Source organism: Elaeis guineensis, chromosome 6 (assembly GCF_000442705.2).
Source record: "Elaeis guineensis isolate ETL-2024a chromosome 6, EG11, whole genome shotgun sequence".
Taxonomy (NCBI): Eukaryota; Viridiplantae; Streptophyta; class Magnoliopsida; order Arecales; family Arecaceae; genus Elaeis; species Elaeis guineensis.
Genome location: NC_025998.2, coordinates 9,444,070 through 9,463,174, shown reverse-complemented (window position 1 = coordinate 9,463,174; position 19,105 = coordinate 9,444,070). Strand labels below are relative to the sequence as shown.

Sequence of the window (19,105 nt, the reverse complement as noted above, 5' to 3'; positions counted from 1 at the left end):
AGCTCTAGACTCTCACGAGTTTTTTTTTTTTTTTCACGCACTTGGCAGCGTTTTTTTTTGGACCAACCCTTCCGGAGCCCTAGGACGCCCACCTCCTCCGCCACCACCCGCCGGTCTCCGCCGTCGCCTTCCTCTTCATCATCATCGGCGTCGGCCTTCCCCCTTCACCTGCCTCCCTGCTCTCCTGGCCACTACCTCCCACCGGTCTACGCCGTCGCCTTCCTCCCCATCGTCACCGGCGTTGGCCTTCCCATCCGATCTCCCTCAGGTGCTTTTACTTTTTTCATCCTTCGTTTGTTTTCGTTGATTTTTCCTATGTTTTGTCTTGGTTTTTTCTCTATGGAGTCTCAATCTGGTGGGAGGCTCGGAGCGGTCGCATAGGGAAGTTCATCCGTTCTCAGAAGTCTCAATAGGAATAGGGGCGGAATAAGGAAGTTTAGACGATGGATGGAGATTTTTTCCTAAAATTTTTCATGTGCTCAAGCACTAGGCATTTGTGTCTGAAAGCATGAAAGCATGATGAACTATAAATAAATCATTTCTTCGCCAGTCAGAGAACAAGGGGAAGCAAAGGAGAAAGAAACCGACGGAACCCAAGGGTTTTGGTTCGGGCAAGAGATGAAGGATCCCTTCGAGGCGGCCGTCGAGGAGCAAGAATCACCTCCGGAATCGCCGATCCCGCCGGAGGAGGACACCGCCGGCGCATCGGTCGCGGTCGACGGCGACGAGGAGGAGGTCGAAGCGCGGTCGCAGCCCGCTGCATCGGCACCTTCGTCTGCCCCTGCCAGTGGGGAGAGGGGGAAGGAAGAAGATGAGGAGGAGGAGGAGAACATGGAGGAGCTCAGCAAGCTTCCCTCTGATGGCGACCCGAATAAACTGGCGAAGATGCAGTGAGTTCCGCGCTCTATATTCAAAGAATCTTTCTTTCTTACCGTTTCGATGCTCTTTTGAATGATATTAGATGGGTATTAATCGATTTCTTTCTATTTTTCATCAGCGCAATATGAAACTAGGTAGAATCAATTGTTCCACCTAGTTTAGCTCATGAAACCTCAGTATCATACGGGTATGGTATGGTATGCCCGATAGGGGTACGAGTCAATATGGTGAACCATGGTAGTGATCGACTTGGTTTTTTTATTGAACCAAATGATCCTGACTGGTATGACTTGGGATAGGCTTGTATGACCTAATATAGAGAGACCTAGGATCCCACCATCATCCCAAGACCTAGTCTCTCTATGATCCTATTTGGGAGAGCAAGGATGGACTAGGTCTTAAACCCTTGATGTGTAAATATTGAAGTGGACATCAGAATGTAATAAATTAGTGAAGTCCATTTTTCCCTTCTTTGAGCAACACTCCTACATAATAACTTGTGCACATTTGTTATTCATAAGTTTTACATGTAATTGAATATACCTACAAATACATGCTTGGAGATATACATGCAAGGTTTGCCATATCAATGGTTATCGTACCATACCGGCATCAGTGCCGAGTGGGTACACAGTCTCATATCGTAGAACGCTCAATATGCCTTACCATCTGGTGCTATACTACGTGCTGACACTGTAATAGGATGTAATGGGATGGTACCAATATGGGATCCGGATACCGAGATGACAATTTGTTCCTTCTTTCTATATATGACAATTAATATTATTAAAAGAAAGGTTAGTCTATACGATGAGTTATGGAGGTTGTATGCTGCCTTCATCATGAATCTTTACTCATCTCTGTATTAATTCACACTGTCTAAATTGGAGGTGAATCCCAATATGAAATTCTCCTTGAATAGTTTGTAGATTGCCCTTTTTTCCACTTTCATTTTAATATATGACCACATAAATTGCCATTATATGGCTCTTTTTTGGATAAAGTATGTACCAATAATTTGCCGAACGCTTTTGGCATGATTTTAAATATTTGAGCACTGCACATGCTTCTTTTATTGTGTCACTCTCCCTTCACCTTTTCTTTAGTATTGTTCAAGGTACAAATGATTCCTTTTAGATAGAAGAAAAATTTAAAAGTTGAATGATCTTTCACAAAGTTCTTTCCATCAATATTGACCAAGCTTCCATTTGAACCTCATGTGGCATGTTGGACTTGCCAGCACATTAATATTGAAGCCTGCAGGTCATGCTGCTAATATGCTATCACAACAAGAACTGCTAAAACTCCTTTGACTCATGATATTTTTCAATTGATAAGCCTGCCTCCAGGAGTCCTATTTTCTCGCTATGTTATTCCACTCAAATTGGGGCCAGGAAGGGATATAACTTGGCTGTAGCTTGTGGGAGTGACATTATAGGGCAGGGATGGCCATATTGCTGGGAGCGAATTCCAGGCTAATGTGAAGTGCATGGATACAAGTGATAGTTATTGAATCTGGGATTGTTTATAGCTGATAAAACCGTGTAATTGGTGAACAGATGAAGTAGATTATTCTTGGTTTTGTTTGAAATAGTGTCATCGACCGATTCTTCTAGTATGGCTTAGATGGGCTATTTTATTCTGCCCATTCAAAAGAAAAAAAAGGTGCAAGTGATTTAGTTTGAATGAATTTTGACTTATGCTGTTGAATGACATGGCAAAATGGATTATGTATCTTGATGGTTCACTGTGGAGAATCTTCTAATTCTGCACATTATGGTGGCTCAAATGTTTTTCACTCCTTTCTTAGATTAATCTTTAATTTAATTTCTGTTGGGCTCTAACATTAATGGGAATCTTGCATGACAGTGGGTTCAACAACAGCGATGTTGTTTGTGGTTTTTTTATTTGTGGGGATGTAGAGGACATATATCTTAAACATGCAAAATAAGTGCCCATATTTATCCAGCCATCTGTTGGCTGGGCTTATAACTTAAAAAGGTGGTTAGGCACTGTTACAAAATACACTTTGCTTGAGATGATTTTTTATGCTATTTTTTTATTAATTTTGATGAGTATGTGCATACAAATATAGAAATTAATGTTAAATTGGTTTTAATGCATTTTCCTATAAGTTAGCTTGACACCAATTTTCTTGTTTAGGGCCATTCTATCCCACTTCACGGAGGAGCAAATGAGTCGTTATGAGTCATTTCGGAGGTCTGGTTTTCAGAAAGCTAACATGAAAAGGGTATGCTTACCATATAACTCACCAATTTGCTAGCTTGGACTATGTTTTCTTGAAACATGTGCCCCATTATATCAAGTGTAACTGAATACATGTGAGGTCATATCTTTTGATTTGTTTGAAATTGAACTATTTATACATTTGATACTATATATGTTCAATATTAACTCTTTCTTGGTTAATTGTATGGAGAATGTATTAGATATGAACAATAGGAAGCATGTCTGCATCATAGAGATATGAGCTGTGAAAGCAAAGGAATGAGAAAGTGCATTTCATCATCTTTCATATGTCAAGAATTATTGTGTGACAACAAATTGGAATCCTGCAATCGACAAAATCTTTAAATTCTTGTGGCAAGGGAAGCCATGGGTTTTGCAGCTGGACAGAACTAACAGCATAATGTATGTCCATGGTGATGGAAGGTTGAAAACACTGCAGTGCCATGCTTCAGTCATTGTGTCATATAGAAGAGAATTGGGAAATCTCATAGGCCAGTTGTTGGTTTAGGACAAGCTCACCAAATGAATATTATGTTCCGTGGTGATGGAAGTTCGAAAGCACTGCATTGCCATGCTTCGGTCATTGTGTCATATAGAAGAGAATTGGGAAATCTCACAGGCGGGTTGTTGGTTTAGGACAAGCCCACCAAATGCATATATGGGTTTCTATAGAATATCAAGATAATGTTTATGGATCCACAAATCACCTATCTTAGTTAATGAGCTATGGTTACCATCCTATGTCAGTAAGGAGCTGTTTGGTTGCCTGGATTCTAATTACATGAATAAGAACTGCAGTTGCAAAAGCTGCTTCTTTTTAGTTGCCTATAATTGTCGACTGCAAATGTATTCACAACAGTTCGTATAATTGATTATTGCGAAGGTACAGTTTGGTTGTATGATGTTGAAAGAGATAATGGTAACCTTGTAAATGACTGGGTAAGATTACCAAACTCACGAAACATTGAACTATTTGTTTTATCTATGATATTCTGACCAACAAGAGGCCAATTATTAACCTTTTTGTAAAATTATACAACGTATATTAATATAAAAAATATTTGATATGATAATAATTATTCATAATAATAATAATAATAAATTAATGTCTAATATGTTAACTTATATAATATGAAGTTTGTAACTTAAGTTGGGCAGGTGAGAGGGTGAGACGATAGGATTTGCAGCTGAGGTTCCAATTGAAATTGTGGCCATATTTGCTGCAATTGAATTCGCAACATGTCCAATTAAAGGCAACCTAACGGCCCCTAAATCTGAACCGTAGGTTGAATTTGAGTAATACCACCTCAAGATTCCCATTGTTAATGTTCTGTTTGTTGAATTTTAACTATTCAGTATTCCCTGAATAAACAATAAGTGATAAAATTCAAGACATTGGACAAATAATAAAATTTCACATGATGTAACTGGAATTCCCGTGCCAGTGTAAACTCAGCTGCTAGCATGAAAGTGGATTCAGCATTGAAGTGGTGAAAACATTATTCTCAAAAAACATTAGGAACTGTGGGTATATCCATCCATCCATGTATCCACTTATCATCTCTTTTGCATGTCCACTTCTTGGTGGCTGCTGGATTTCTTTCCAACAATTTTGTCCATCTCCACTTTGATTGTTCTCTTGTTTGCCCATTGCATCTCACTGGTCACCTCCTCCCTCTTTCTGAATAGCCTGAGGCGCAGACTTTGATCCAGTTGGTCCTTTTCCAAATATGAATTAGGACATGTTTATAAATAAAGTTATGTAACAGCCAACCATGTTTAAGTGTCCTTTTTGACAAAATCACTAAACACATAAGCTACACTAGTGAATTATTCAGTATTAACTTACCCTGTGCAGTACTCATTTTGGCTCCTTTACACAGGTTAAATCTTTAATTCTTGCAGATCTCTGGCCCAGCAGTGATATTATGACAGCACAACAAAATATAGGATAGATCCTTCTCCTTATGTCCTCCTGTGATGGGCTTCATTCTTCTTGTCCTTCAGCTGTGTCGTAGAACCCATTATCAGGAGAGTAAGCAATTGGAGCTTCCCTTCCTAGATGGATATTCTTCCATCTGTAATCGCAGTGAAATTAGCTCAACAAAAAATAGGATAGATCCTTCTCCTGATCTCCTCCTTGCACGATGGGCTTTATTCTTCTTGTCCTTCGACTGTCTTACAATCCTTATTATTAGATGAGTCAGTAATTGGAGCTTCCCTTTGTATATGGGGTATATTAGTAATCTCCACATGACCTATATTATTTATCTAAGTTTCGAGGTTTTTGTTCCAATTTTGTTACAAGCTGAAGCAACAGACAAATTGAAGCAATTGATGCCTTAAAAATGAGAGGCACTACGGAGAAAATACATCAAACTCAGGAGACTAACGGGATCAGGGCCCCAGATCTCACTACACCTGAAGATAAGTTAATGCTGGCAAATTTGCAGCTCTGTTCTCCGATTCATCTTTTGTGGATTACTGTATAGAGGTAAAGGATTACCGTGTAGAGGGTAGAGAATGACAACTGAAGTTGGATGTGATGCTTCCATGAAACATTATCCTGTCTGTATAGCTAGTTTGATGTCTCCCTCTAGGTTTTGTTTGCTCACGATAATTGCTTTGTCTTTGCATGGAACAGAGGCTATTCAGCAGAACTGTCAATGAACAATATGGTCCATGATTGAGAACAATGGATTCAATAAAATCAGCCTGCGAGATCAATGTTTATCTTCAACGTGAAAGAAAAGGGGTGATACTTTCTATTCATGCATTCAACATCATTATCATTGTCATCATCATCTCAAGCCATCTCAATCTTGTGGTTTGTTTGCCGTTTGGCTATGAGGACAACTCTTTGCTAGGACTCAACAGTCTAATGGAGCGATTGAACAGATTTTTGTGATCAGTTGTCAGTATTATGCTATCCTTTAAAAATTGGTTTCAATCTTCTAGTAGGCACTAGAGGAGGCCTGCCATATAGAAGGCCAATCAGCAGGTGGAGAAAGCTACCTTATTGGCTGCAATACAAGCATGCACAACCAGAGACCCCCAAAATTTCACGGGACTTGGTAAAAGCCTATAGGAAGAAGGGAAGATAGCTTTCTGCTGCTTGTTGGTTGCACAATTAAATTTTGTGATTCTAATTTCGCTACCTGGAGTAGCACCATTTTTTATATATATTTTATATATGAGGAACAAATGGAGCATTTCATTAGTTGGACAAGATCACTGATGAGTTAATTTAGACTATAGTTAACTGATAAGCCCTATTAGGCATCATGGAAGCCTCAGTTCTACATGTTTGCTCTAATTATCTGGCAGGGTTTTATGAGTTCGTTTTCTGATGATATATGTTTCTGGATTGATTTCAGCTATTGACAAGCATCACTGGAACTCAAAAAATTTCTGTACCCATGACAATTGTGGTGTCAGGAATAGCAAAAATGTTCATTGGAGAGCTAGTGGAGACAGGCAAGTTAAAATATTTACTAATGGTTAAGCTCTTGGTACAAGCATGCTAGTTGAGTTTCCTGGTCAGTGGTATATGTTATCCCCTAAATAAAAATTTCTTGTTTTTATTGCATCGGCCTTTGCATTCTCATTTCTTCTATGCCCATCTTATGTGGCATGGTTTCTTCATTGCACCATGTTGTCAACAACACGACTTTATGAGCCCTTCACTTATAAATTCTACCTATGCTTTTAATGACATGCAATAATCATGATGACCTTAGTACGCAATTGCACTTCATGACCCACTCTGACCTCGTTGATATGCTGTAGTCTATCTTTTCGTTCTTTTGAATTTCAGATCCATAATTAAGAAACAGATGACCTTGCTGCACCTTTTTGCCATCATTTTGGTACAGCCTTATCTTTTAAATTCTGTTTACACTTAAAATAGTGTGGCATATACTCTTTATTAAGATCATTTGATATATATATATATATAAACGTTGATCCTCCAAAACTTCATATTTGGATTTTGCATGTCATACGGCATATGTACTTTTCTCATATTTTTACCTTTTTGATATATACTTTTTTTTATTTTAAAATAATAATTTCTATTAACATTGCAGCTAGAATAGTCATGACAGAAAGAAAAGAGAGTGGGCCTATCAGGCCTTGTCACATCAGAGAAGCATATAGGAGACTGAAGCTTGAAGGGAAGATACCGAAGCGGTCAGTTCCAAGGCTCTTCCGATAGGGGAGTTTAGACCGTAATTCAGTGGATTCCTTGGGCTTTTGTGTGGTGATGTCGGGTCTACATTTGCTTGTGCATGATGGCTTCTGCTTGGGAATTGCCCCATATTTGGGGGCATTGGCTTAGAAATGCATGGTTTATGTACTTTTGATGATTTCCGCTCGTACGTATCCACTGGAGTAAAATGCAAGACCGAGTATTAGTTGGATGTTGTTTCAGAAATTGTGAAGCTTTTCTTGATGCATCCGTCGCAGCTCGTGGGCTAGTTAAGATGAATCTTCCATAGTGTTTTCATTAGCAATGATAGGCCAATGATTCAGTTCTCTTATGTACTAAAAATCTTAGTTCCTCCTGTTTCTATGTATCTAATCTCTTCTTTGACTGCAAGCTAGCGATGCATAGTTTCTAAGTAGTATTCATGATTTTGATCATTACGTATTCACTGCAAAGTAGCGAAAGCGTCTTTCGAATCTCAGGAGCATGGTTGTGTATTTTTCATGGCGGGTGGAAAGCTGAGCAAGTCCAATAAGAGGGTCTAAAGGTAAATGAGTTAGCAAAACTCACTTTGTTTTAAATTTCGGTCATCAACTGTGAATTACTGCGACAAATCTGTATTAAACTCCTTTATGGCTTTTTGAAATCTCAGGCGTCTAAAAGCAAACCACTTGCATTTGTGATTTAGAATGAAATGAAATATAAAAAATTGTCCAGAAATGCTTCAGCATTAACCATGGGTATCCTCGTGTTTGCAAATCATTTGCTACCTTGAGACTGTAGGAACTGCATCCGTAGAGCTTTGCATGGATCTGAATCTCAGGACGCTCTCCGCTGTTACCTTTTGCATCATTTCATGTAATTCATAAGCCTCTTGAGTTGATATTTTGTTCTATCCAGATAAGAACAATCTCGATTCAGATAATTTTGCAAGCTTTTTGTGGTTAAATTTCATTTTTATGTACGAAAAAGAAACATAGCTCATCAACTATGTAATTACCGCAAGGGACTGCATATTGTTGACAAGGATCCCATGCTTACTGATAAATATCACTGAATTGTTTTCGGGCAATTTGTTTTACATTTTTCTAGTAAATCACAATTCAGATTTCAGTAATCTGAAGTTTTTTAAAAAATAAATAAATAAATAAATAATTAAATAGCGGTGCGGGGGAGGATGATGATAACAAAAACAAGCAGCCATAAAGAAAGTGCCCGCATGTGCCTATTCTTTGTTTGCTTTATTGTTTTAAGACATTCTGATATGTCAGTTTTTGAAATGGATTTCCTTTTTCATCTATTATTATTCTCGATAAATTAGTCACAGTGATGACCTTAGCCTCACTCTAAGGCCTCTTTCATTCCTTTTGGATCTCAATTAATGTTGGGCTTGACCATGCTTTCTTTTCTTGGAACTTTTTCTTGCACTGAGCCTGGTACGGAGAAAAATTGCTTAAGCTCACCTAATTTTGTTTGAGGAGACGGTGATGGAAGCATAAGCACCATTCTAGTTTAAGCACAACTTTGTGCTACTACCTCCAATCAAGCTTCAAATCAAGTAATTTTTGGTCCCATGCTTGAAACCCCTTTTGAAGCAATAGCTTACAATCTGTTGGTCTGGGACCGGGGGTCTCCGTTAAATTCCGCGGTCAATTGGATCGCAAGTTTTGTTTCAGGTCATTTTAAAAAAAATAATTGGATAGATGTATCATTTTCTTGTTGATGTCAATGCAGAATATCCTTCTTTTTAATTTTTTGAATTGTATGCATATTCTTTGCGTATGAATTTTTCAACTTACAAAATCAATTCGGATATGAATAAAAATTTAAAAATCCAATTAATATCCGTATTCGTATTCATATCCATCAAAGAACAATAGATATGAATATGGATAGACAACTATCTGATCTGTATTCGAATATCCAAATCATATATAATATTATATAATTTTATATAATAATTATTAATTTTTTAAAAAAATATACAACTATATAAATCTGTTATTAACTTGATTTATCATCCATTTAGTAATATCTTAAATTCTGTAGTCACAAAGTTTAATTATCTAAGCAATATTTATAATTATATCTGTTGAAGTAGATCCTTGTCGCTTAACTGACTAATCCTTTTCCTCGCTTCCTAATCGATTAAGTCGCAACAATTGGTTATTTCTCATCTCTGCACCGATCGGATTGCTGTGATTCAATTCGACTTGGATCAACGAGTCTTGTCCTACTCAGTGTTTGACCGATTAAGATCGACGGAACTTGACCATCAACTAAGAGCAACGGATCTAACCAAATCGGTATTTAATCGATTTGGTTCGACATGCAACCTACGATTAGCTAGTGATATCTGGCATGTAGTTGACTACTTCTTCGATGCCATGCCGATTATTTGAATTCTGTATATTTGAGAATCGACGATGGTTATCTGGCATAGGCATTAACTACATGCGAACGTGGAGCGTAATAATCGCTCAGAGCGGCTCATTATTCGACCTTAATGGCAGTCAATGAGAAAACTGCCAACTAAATGCCATAACTACCATGTTCCGAACATTCAGGGATAAGAGTTATACAGTAACAGTATCACCTACTCTATAAATACCGATAAGTAACGGAGGACCTGGTAAGCTTTCTTAATATAAGCTTTCGCTCTCGTTTTTTATTCTCTTTGGCTGTTCTCTTTTTCCAACTAACTTAAGCATCGGAGAGTCCTCCGTCGGATAATTTCCGACAAATGAACTCATTTTGCAGATTTCCTACCGTTCAACATCCAGGCGCAACAATTCGGCTTCCACCCGATTAACCCACCGAAGACAGGCTGCAACAATATCCATACTTTCAGTATCCGAATTATATCCGTATTCGTTTAAAATAAATATGGATATGAATTTTTGTATTCAAGTAATATTTATATCCGTATATGTATTCATCAGATAAAATAAATATACATATGGATATAATGATATTCAATCCATATTCGATCCGGTTTCGGTTCTAATTTTTTCGCTAAAATTAGTCTATTTCACTTATTCTGCATATTGTTGAAATATGTTCTAACTTTCCCACTTACTACATATTGTAAACAACAACAAAAGTGACTATTAGACAATTAAGCTGAGATTCAGAGGTGGTTATTTAAAATCTGGATCTCGACTTTTAATCATCTTTGACGCTGTTCGTCGAATAATGGGATAAGTGGTCATATTGTAAGGCACGGTTCGGTGAGCACCATTTAACAGAGTTGGAAGTTTGGCTAGTTGTATTGAAGTACTCCGATTTATTTGTGAAGTCTTGCCAATATATTAATAGTGACTATTTCTCTGCCAAACATGAGGCATTCAAAGGCGCCTGTAACATAGATCTAATGTTTTCCATGTTCTAAAAAAACATGGCCGGTGGTATGATCACAGATAGGATGCTGTCTTTCAGTCAGAATCTTATCTAGTTATGTCGAAGTACTTGACTTCGATTGGAGGCATTCTGGGTCATTAATAATGCAGTGATATTTCTTTGTCAAAGATGAGAAACTAATGATGATTGCAACGTTAATTTTGTTAGTTATCATCTTGTCTTATCTGCATGTTTAAAGAAAGGAATACCATTGTCAACAGTAGTATAATATTTAATGTCCTTCAGATGAACCTGTCTATAAAGTGGTTAAAACCAGGTTTTCTAAGATAAATTGTTGAACATTATCCAGTCTAGCTGAGATAATAATAACAGAGCAACTATTTGCACATTTTTTACTAGAAAATGTTGAGTTAGTAAAGAATTGCAAACTTGCTACTTAGGATTCTGTAGGTGGAAAGCATCTTCAAAAATCTAATTAGTAGAAAATCTAAGCAAGCAAGCATTTTTGAGGCTATTGTATCTAAGTCGGAGAACAAATCATCTTGTTGGTGCGAGAATTAGTCTGATGCCGGGATACTGGAGTTGATGGCGAGATGAGTCTCTCGGAGGTACGATCTGCAAAAAAATCCTAATCAAAAATGGCTCCGGTGAAGATCCTTCAACGTTCAAATCAGAACTTTCGTCCAATAAAAGAAAGAGCATGAAAAGTAAAATAATGACATACCTTTTTCAGAATCCTCTTTAAGTCTCTTTTATAGCAGAGAGTTGGAGCTTCAGTTGGTAAGTAGTTGGCACGATCCTGAATGATCAGAACGTGATTCATAAGGCACGAGATTGTTGTTCCAGATTTTCGAGATGTGGTGTTTGTGGTTGTCTTATCAGTCTAGCGACAGTTGTTGTTGTTATGTTTTGAATAAAATTGCCAACCGAGTGTTGTCGAGACGAGAGTTGGTCGGCAACGATTGGAGGTCGGTCACTGTAAAGCACTATCGGATAGGAACGTCCAGGGTCAAAATTTATTTACTGGCATGAAGCTGGTAGACCAAACATGATCAACCAATGAAGAGACATCGGCAATGGCACACAGAGGTTGCCGAGCGATGGTTGGGCATGATCTGTCTGTCTAGGATGTGAGGTATCGATCAAGCGGTTATAAAGGACTAGTTTAGCCGGAGTAGATAGATCTACTGAGCACAATCAATTTGGGCTCCGAACTTTTTCATATAATTGGTTCATGTAAAATTTTCCCCAACGCATCTCAATGGACCTATGCCACCCCCTGATATCAGGGGAAAATGGGGGGAGGGTTGATGTTTGGTAGACAGCCAGTTAAGGTTGATGTTTGATGGACAGCCAGTTTAGGTTTCAGCATCACGTAATGCTAGGATGAAATCGGGGGTAGCCATTAGTAGGGAGATGGGTGGATGAGGCCTCAATAAGCCAACCTCAGTAGTCTCAAAAAAGAGTTTTAAGGCTTGGTGCTCTTGGTTTTAGAACTCACCAGAAGCTCAATCTCGCTTAATTCTTCCCAAAGGACTAAAGGATTAAAGAAAAAGGATCCGAAAGAGATGAGCATGGAGGAGCCAATTGGGAGTTGTGGCAATGTGCAACATGAATCATGATCAGGAGCTGCAAATGATAATTTCTACTATTTTGAATTCATGATCCATCATCAAGGGTCAGTCATGGCAACATATCTTTCACACCTAATAATGATTATCTTTTGCTTTCGAAGCAACGGAATAATTCATCATCATCCATCCAATTCTGCATGGAGACGTGTGCAGCGAGAGGGCCACATTATTCCAAAGTTTGTTCCCACTTGTCAATCTCAATCGTGTCGAACTCCCATCTCAGCCTTTATTCGCTTCAGTTCTAACTACTTAGTCGATATCAATGGTGATAGGTTGACTGATAGCATATTTGCTGCCCTTAAGCTGACCCGTACAACAATAAATTTCACCATCCTGTTCCTTTTTTTCCTTGCCTAATAGATGGTTTACTAGTCCTCTAGGAGCAAATCTCTTGCTAGTCTTTGAACATTGGTAACATATATGAGATCCACCATGGACCCTCTTGCTGCACTCTATTTGGTAGTTGTATCTATATGAAAGGTTAAATTATCCTGCATCTAGCTTGGGCCTGGCCTGGAATCAGAGAGATGAATGGTTGGATCCATCCATCAGTTAGGCGAGGTTTGCAGCTAAGGGGGGGAGAACATTCTTTTAGCATATTTAAAACAAAGCTTTAACTCTTCTCAAGTCTTTCTATATATTAGTCTCAAATCAATAATCCTTGACTGGGTTATCTAACTTCCACATTGTAACAAATGTATTAAAGTTTGGTCACAAGTCCATTCTTCAGTTGATGTAATATGGCCCATGACTGTGACAACAGGAAAAAAAGGGTGATGAATTTTTATTTAATCTTTGTATGTTGGAGCCCATCATTTTTTTCTCATTTCCAATGTTTTCTAGGGTTTCTTTTTTTTTTTTTTCCTTCTTTTAAAGAACTAGGAGGGCCTATTCCCACCCTCTTCTGTACATGCATCCCATTCTTGTTTGGTTGGAGTTGAGGTCTACCAGCAGATTAAGCCAATGCTCATGGGAATATATATATATATATATATGGCTATGCCCTTCATAATTGATCCTGCTCTTTGCCATTAGTGTGAATGATTGTACCATCCAAATCAAGATTTTTTTTTTTCCCCTCTATTCTTTTAGCTCAGACCATGCATTTGATATATCATTCCTATGCGATGGAAAGAGTAACAAAAATGAGATGGCTGCAAGACATATGGTGAATTTGGAGTGAACCTAATATCCCTCAGCCTTCTTATAGTGAATTTGGTCTCTCTCCTCTCTTTCTGGTAGAGAAGTTCTTAGGTGGACTAGGTCAACCATAGATCTAAGATAAATTTAATCCCTATTCCCTCCTCTTTCTTTTTTTTTTTTTTTGGTAATATCAAATGCATCCTAGGTTCATGGTAGATCTCGTGCACCTAATAATTTCTCCTCTCTATATGTCATTGGATTTGGGCTATTTCCACCCTCTTTTGCGCATCCATCCCATCCCTATGTAGCTCGAAGTCCAGTCCCCAAACAGATCTAGCCAATGCTTATGGAAAATTATATATAACCTATGCCCTTCCTAATTGAACCCTACTCTTTGCCATTAATGTGAACAATTGTACCATCTGAACCAAGATTTTTTTCGTTTTTCTCTATTCTTTTGGACTAGACCATGTATTTAATATACCGTTCCCATGCAATAGAAAGAGCAATAAAACTGAGGTGGCTGCATGACAGTGTGTGGTGAATTTGGAGTGAACCTAATTTCCTCAGGCCTTCTTGTAGTGAATTTGGTTTTCCTTTCCCCATCCTTGTCCCTCTCTTTGCGGAGAAATTTATTAGGAGGTCTGGTGTGAATATAGGATGAATTTAATCAACTTTTCCCTTCTCTTTCTTCTTTTTATGTGTGATAGCAAATTCATCCTTGGTTCACGGTAGATATGGTCAACCTAAGAATTTCTCCTCTGTATGTGTCATCGAATCTTTATTTTGTACGGTCTTTTCCACCAGAGTGAGACCATGAATCCTGGGGACTTGAAGTGGGTTCAGTAGCTTTGGGCCCAGCCGTTGGTCTAGAGGTCCAGGATTTGGTATCGGGTTTGCCATCTTATAATTTGGCCTAGAGATTTTTTCTGCACCACATGCGGTGGAGACAAAATGGACCAATTCATCAGATCACACGACGTAATGTAATTAATAAAAAGATAGATATTTAATATAGCTTAATAATTTTTTAATTTTTTTTCTGATCAAAATATTTTTTTCTATTGAATGATATAACATCTCATACAATATTATAATATCTTATTACTTTTTTATAGAATACAACAGGATGTTATAGGATGCAACATGAATTCATAATATTATTATGATGTACTATTTATTTTTATAAAATTCTGATAATTATTTATAAAATATAATAGGATGATAGGACACCATGATATTATTATGACGTCCTATTCATTTTTATGACATCTCAATAATTATTTATAAGATACAACAGGATGTCGTAAGATGTCAATAAAATGTCATAATATTATTATGATGTCTTGTTTGTTTTTATGACATTTTGTTTATTTTTATGACATTCCGATAGTTACTTATAGAATGCAATAAAATATCATATGATGAAATAAGATGTCATAATATTATTACGATATTCTGTTCATTTTTATGACATCCTAATAGTTGTTTATAAGATGCAATATAATATCATAATATTTTTATGATGTCTTGTTCATTTTTATGACATCTCCATAACTATTTATAGGATGTAACGGGATATAATAGAATATAAATTGTTGGGTATAAAATACCCACAGCCGGAACCCACGGCGGAACCAACATCAGCACAGCTCCGCCCGGACTCCTACGGGAGCCGGGCTCCACCGCCGACATCAGCACAGCTCCGCCCGACTCCTATGGGAGCCGGGCTCCACCGCCGACATCAGCACAGCTCCGCCCGGACTCCTACGGGAGTCGGACTCCGCCGCCGACATCAGCACAGCTCCGCCCGGACTCCTACGGGAGCCGGGCTCCACCGCCGCCATCAGCGCAGCTCCGCCCGGACTCCTACGGGAGCCGGGCTCCACCGCCATCAGCAAGCGCTGCTCCGCTCGGACTCCTACGGGAGCCGGGCTCCACCGCCATCAGCAAGCGCTGCTCCGCCCGGACTCCTACGGGAGCCGGGCTCCGCTCTCAATATCAATTGCTGATAAGCTCAGTCCGGACTCCTACGAGAGCCGGACTTCACCCTTGACTTTGTTTGCAGTGCAGCTCCGCCGGACTCCTACGGGAGCCGGGCTCCACCGACGACATCAGCAAGTGCAGCTCCGCCCGGACTCCTACGGGAGCCGGGCTCCACCGCCATCAGCGCAGCTCCGCCCGGACTCCTACGGGAGCCGGGCTCCACCGCCATCAGCAAGCGCTGCTCCGCCCGGACTCCTACGGGAGCCGGGCTCCGCCGCCGACATCAAAACAGCTCCGTCCGGACTCCTACGGGAGCCGGGCTTCGCCGCCGACATCAAAACAGCTCCGCCCGGACTCCTACGGGAGCCGGGCTCCACTCTCAATATCAATTGCTGGTAAGCTCAGTCCGGACTCCTACGAGAGCCGGACTTCACCCTTGACTTTGTTTGCAGAGCAGCTCCGCCCGGACTCCTACGGGAGCCGGGCTCCACCGACGACATCAGCAAGTGCAGCTCCGCCCGGACTCCTACGGGAGCCGGGCTCCACCGCCATCAGCGCAGCTCCGCCCGGACTCCTACGGGAGCCGGGCTCCACCGCCATCAGCAAGCGCTGCTCCGCCCGGACTCCTACGGGAGCCGGACTCCGCCGCCGACATCAGAACAGCTCCGCCCGGACTCCTACGGGAGCTGGGCTCCACTCACGACGGCTCCGACCATTGCCGAGCTTCAATCGACAGATCCACGCCCCCTGACAGGCCCTCAAAACGGCCGCGACCCTGCTCCACCTCCTGTGGCGGACTCCACGCAGTATCATCATTCCCTGACAAGCCGCAGCAGCCATAGCCGCCCTGCTCCACTTCCTGTGGCGGACTCCGCACAGCTCCATTATCCCCCTAGCAGGCCACAGTAACGGCCACGAACCTGCCCCACCTCCTGCGACGGATACCATGCGATTCTCCTGACGACGGACGCTGCTCCACCCCTCATAACGGATTCCACGTGGCAAGTCGAGGTGATACCCACGTGTCTGCTCCATTATCTTTCGCAATCAATTCCCCTGACCATGGGCGGCCCACTACCAAGCGGTTACAAACGTCGCCATCAGTCCGTTGCCTCCCCGCCTATAAAAGGGGGGACTCAGATACGTTATTTCTTAAGCTCATTTTTCTTATCTCAAAACTCTGCTAAATTCTCCGTTCGAGCACTCCATTCTTGTTGAGGCAGAGAACTGACTTGAGCGTCGGAGGGTCTTGCCGGAGCAACCCCACCTCCGGTTTAGACTTCCCTTGCAGGTCCCGGCGGCGACCGCGGCCTCCTCAACTCCAGCTTCTCCGGCGCAGGCGGATTTTTGCACCAACAAGATTGGCGCTAGAGGAAGGGGCTTGTATCTTCGCAGCACCCTTGTTCTTGAAGGAGCGCTCAACGGAGCCACCTCCGGCCATCTCTCCGTCATCTACCCCTAATCCTCCCCCGCGAGACCGGCACCCGATGCCTCCGCGCAGGGCGTCCACCCGGCGGTCCACGGCCTCCGCGGCAAGATCTCAGGCTCCGGCCTCCCCTCCCGTTTCTCAGCCAGCTCCTCCTCCCCCTCCGGCGACGGCGGTCGGCGCGGAGCAGTTTGACTTGCTGGCGCAGCAGGTCAAGGGCCTCGTCGAGGCCGTACAGGCGATGCAGCAGCAGCCGCCGCAGGCGTCAGCGCATCCGGAAGGGGCATCTCCGGAATGCCAGAACCCGGTGGTGGGGCGGGCCACCTGGGCTAGCCGCCCCGTCCTTCCCGAGAAGGCGAATCCAAGGGTGGAGAGCCCTCAGTCGGACCACGACTCCACCCCTGGGAGATCCCTGCCCCCGTTCTGCCAAAGGACCCTCGAGACTCGAAGTCGAGAGGATTTCCTGGACCGGAGGCTCCAGGAGATGAACCGACGGATCGAAGAACTCCGCCATGCGCCTCCCGCTTACGGTGAGGATATCTGCACTGACCCTCCCTTCTCCCAAATGATTATGCAGGAACCGATCCCGCCGAATTTCAAGCTCCCCCAGTTTGAAAGCTACGACGGGACGTCGGACCCGGTGGACCACCTGGAGGCCTTCCGAACGATGATGCTGCTTCATGGTGCCCCCGACGCCATCTTGTGCCGGGCTTTCCCGTCTACTTTGAAGGGAGCGGCAAGAAACTGGTACTCGACACTGAAGCCGGGTACCATCTTCTCCTTCGACCAAATGAGCCACCAATTCGTGGCCCATTTTGTCAGCAGCCGACGTCCCCGGAAAGGTTCGGAGTCCCTCATCAACATCAAGCAGAGGGAAGGGGAGTCCATACGGGCCTACATCAATCGCTTCAACATCGCGGCGTTGGAGGTCCGGAACTTGGACCAGTCGGTTGCCATGGCCGCCCTGAAAGGTGGCCTTCAGAAGAATGATCTCTTGTACTCCCTGGAGAAGAAGTACCCCAGGGATTTTGCTGATCTGCTGGCTCGGGCTGAAGGATACGCCCGAGCGGAAGAGGCCTTCAAAATGAAGGATGAAGAGACTGCAAGGGAGCGCCGGGTGGGAGATTCTGGCAAGCCCGCAGTTGAGAAGAGGCCAGGGGAAGCCCGACCTCGCTCCCGATCCCCTCCTGGGCACAAGCGCGCCCATACTCCACCCCGGGCACGCAGGCAGAGAAGCCCGGACAACAGATTTCGGCGGGGTTCCCCGCCAGGGAAGTTCCGCAGCTACGCCCCCCTCAACGCCTCGAAGGCCCAGGTACTGATGGAGGTCAGGGAGCTGATCCCTAGGCCGGAGAGGATGCGCACGCACCCCGGGAAGCGCAACCCCAACAAGTTCTGCCTCTACCACCGCGACCACGGCCACGACACCGAAGAGTGCATCCAGCTCCAGGACGAGATCGAGGAGCTCATCCGGCGAGGTCGGCTCGACAGATTCATCCGCCGCAGGCCTGAGGATAGAGGAGACCGGCCAAGAGCCCTCCCACCGTCCGAACCGCAGAAGAGGGAGGAGCAGCCCGGGGACCGGCCTCCTATCGGGACCATCGATTCCATCACCGGAGGGCCTCAAGGAGGAGCGGGAGAACTGTAAATGTATTGCCTACTGTTTCGTTTTGAATCTACTTTTCTTTCTAGCTAACACACTCCTCCTGCTTATCGCGGATGTATTATAACTGGATATGACCTCTCCAAAAAACAACGGCCGTGTCAGGAACAGGAGGAGAACCTCGTCCTGACATGAGCAAAGTCAAAGGCCCGGTTCTTTTAGACCGGATGGGGGGAGAGGCCTTACAACGCCCTAATGTGCCCCCACAGCCCTGTTAGGGACAGGAGGAAAACCTCGCCCTAACTTGAGCAAAGTCAAAGGCCCGGTTCTTTTAGACCGGATGGGGGGAGAGGCCTTACAACGCCCTAATGTGCCCCCACAGCCCTGTTAGGGACAGGAGGAAAACCTCGCCCTAACTTGAGCAAAGTCGAAGGCCCGGTTCTTTTAGACCGGATGGGGGGAGAGGCCTTGCAACGCCCTAATGTGCCCCCATAGCCATGTCAGGAACAGGAGGAGAACCTCGTCCTGACATGAGCAAAGTTGAAGGTCCGGTTCTTTTAGACCGGAGGGGAGAGAGGCCTTACAGCGCCCTAACGCGCCCCCACAAGCCAGGCTGA

General features: G+C 42.7%; 1 protein-coding gene across 2 annotated transcripts; it reads left to right on the top strand.

Moving 5' to 3' along the window:
- Positions 1 to 7,757, top strand: LOC105047335 (transcription initiation factor TFIID subunit 11). Of its 2 annotated transcripts, none has more exons than XM_073259097.1 (5): positions 1 to 268; positions 555 to 890; positions 3,043 to 3,130; positions 6,507 to 6,606; positions 7,218 to 7,757. In XM_073259097.1, exons 2-5 carry the CDS (start codon positions 619 to 621, stop codon positions 7,343 to 7,345), a joined length of 588 nt encoding a protein of 195 aa, XP_073115198.1. In that variant the 5' UTR covers positions 1 to 268; positions 555 to 618; the 3' UTR covers positions 7,346 to 7,757. The 2 variants fall into 2 exon arrangements, with proteins under 2 accessions (XP_073115198.1, XP_010924537.1); XM_010926235.4 differs by having other exon boundaries at positions 5 to 268; positions 551 to 890.
- The last annotated feature ends 11,348 nt before the right edge of the window (positions 7,758 to 19,105 follow it).

What these genes read in the sequence shown, in the direction of transcription:
- LOC105047335 (XM_073259097.1), top strand. Translation starts at nt 619, where the DNA reads ATGAAGGATCCCTTCGAGGCGGCCGTCGAGGAGCAAGAATCACCTCCG. An exon ending in AATAAACTGGCGAAGATGCA is followed by an intron (nt 891 to 3,042) that starts GTGAGTTCCGCG and finishes TTTCTTGTTTAG; the next exon opens with GGCCATTCTATCCCACTTCA. An exon ending in AGAAAGCTAACATGAAAAGG is followed by an intron (nt 3,131 to 6,506) that starts GTATGCTTACCA and finishes GATTGATTTCAG; the next exon opens with CTATTGACAAGCATCACTGG.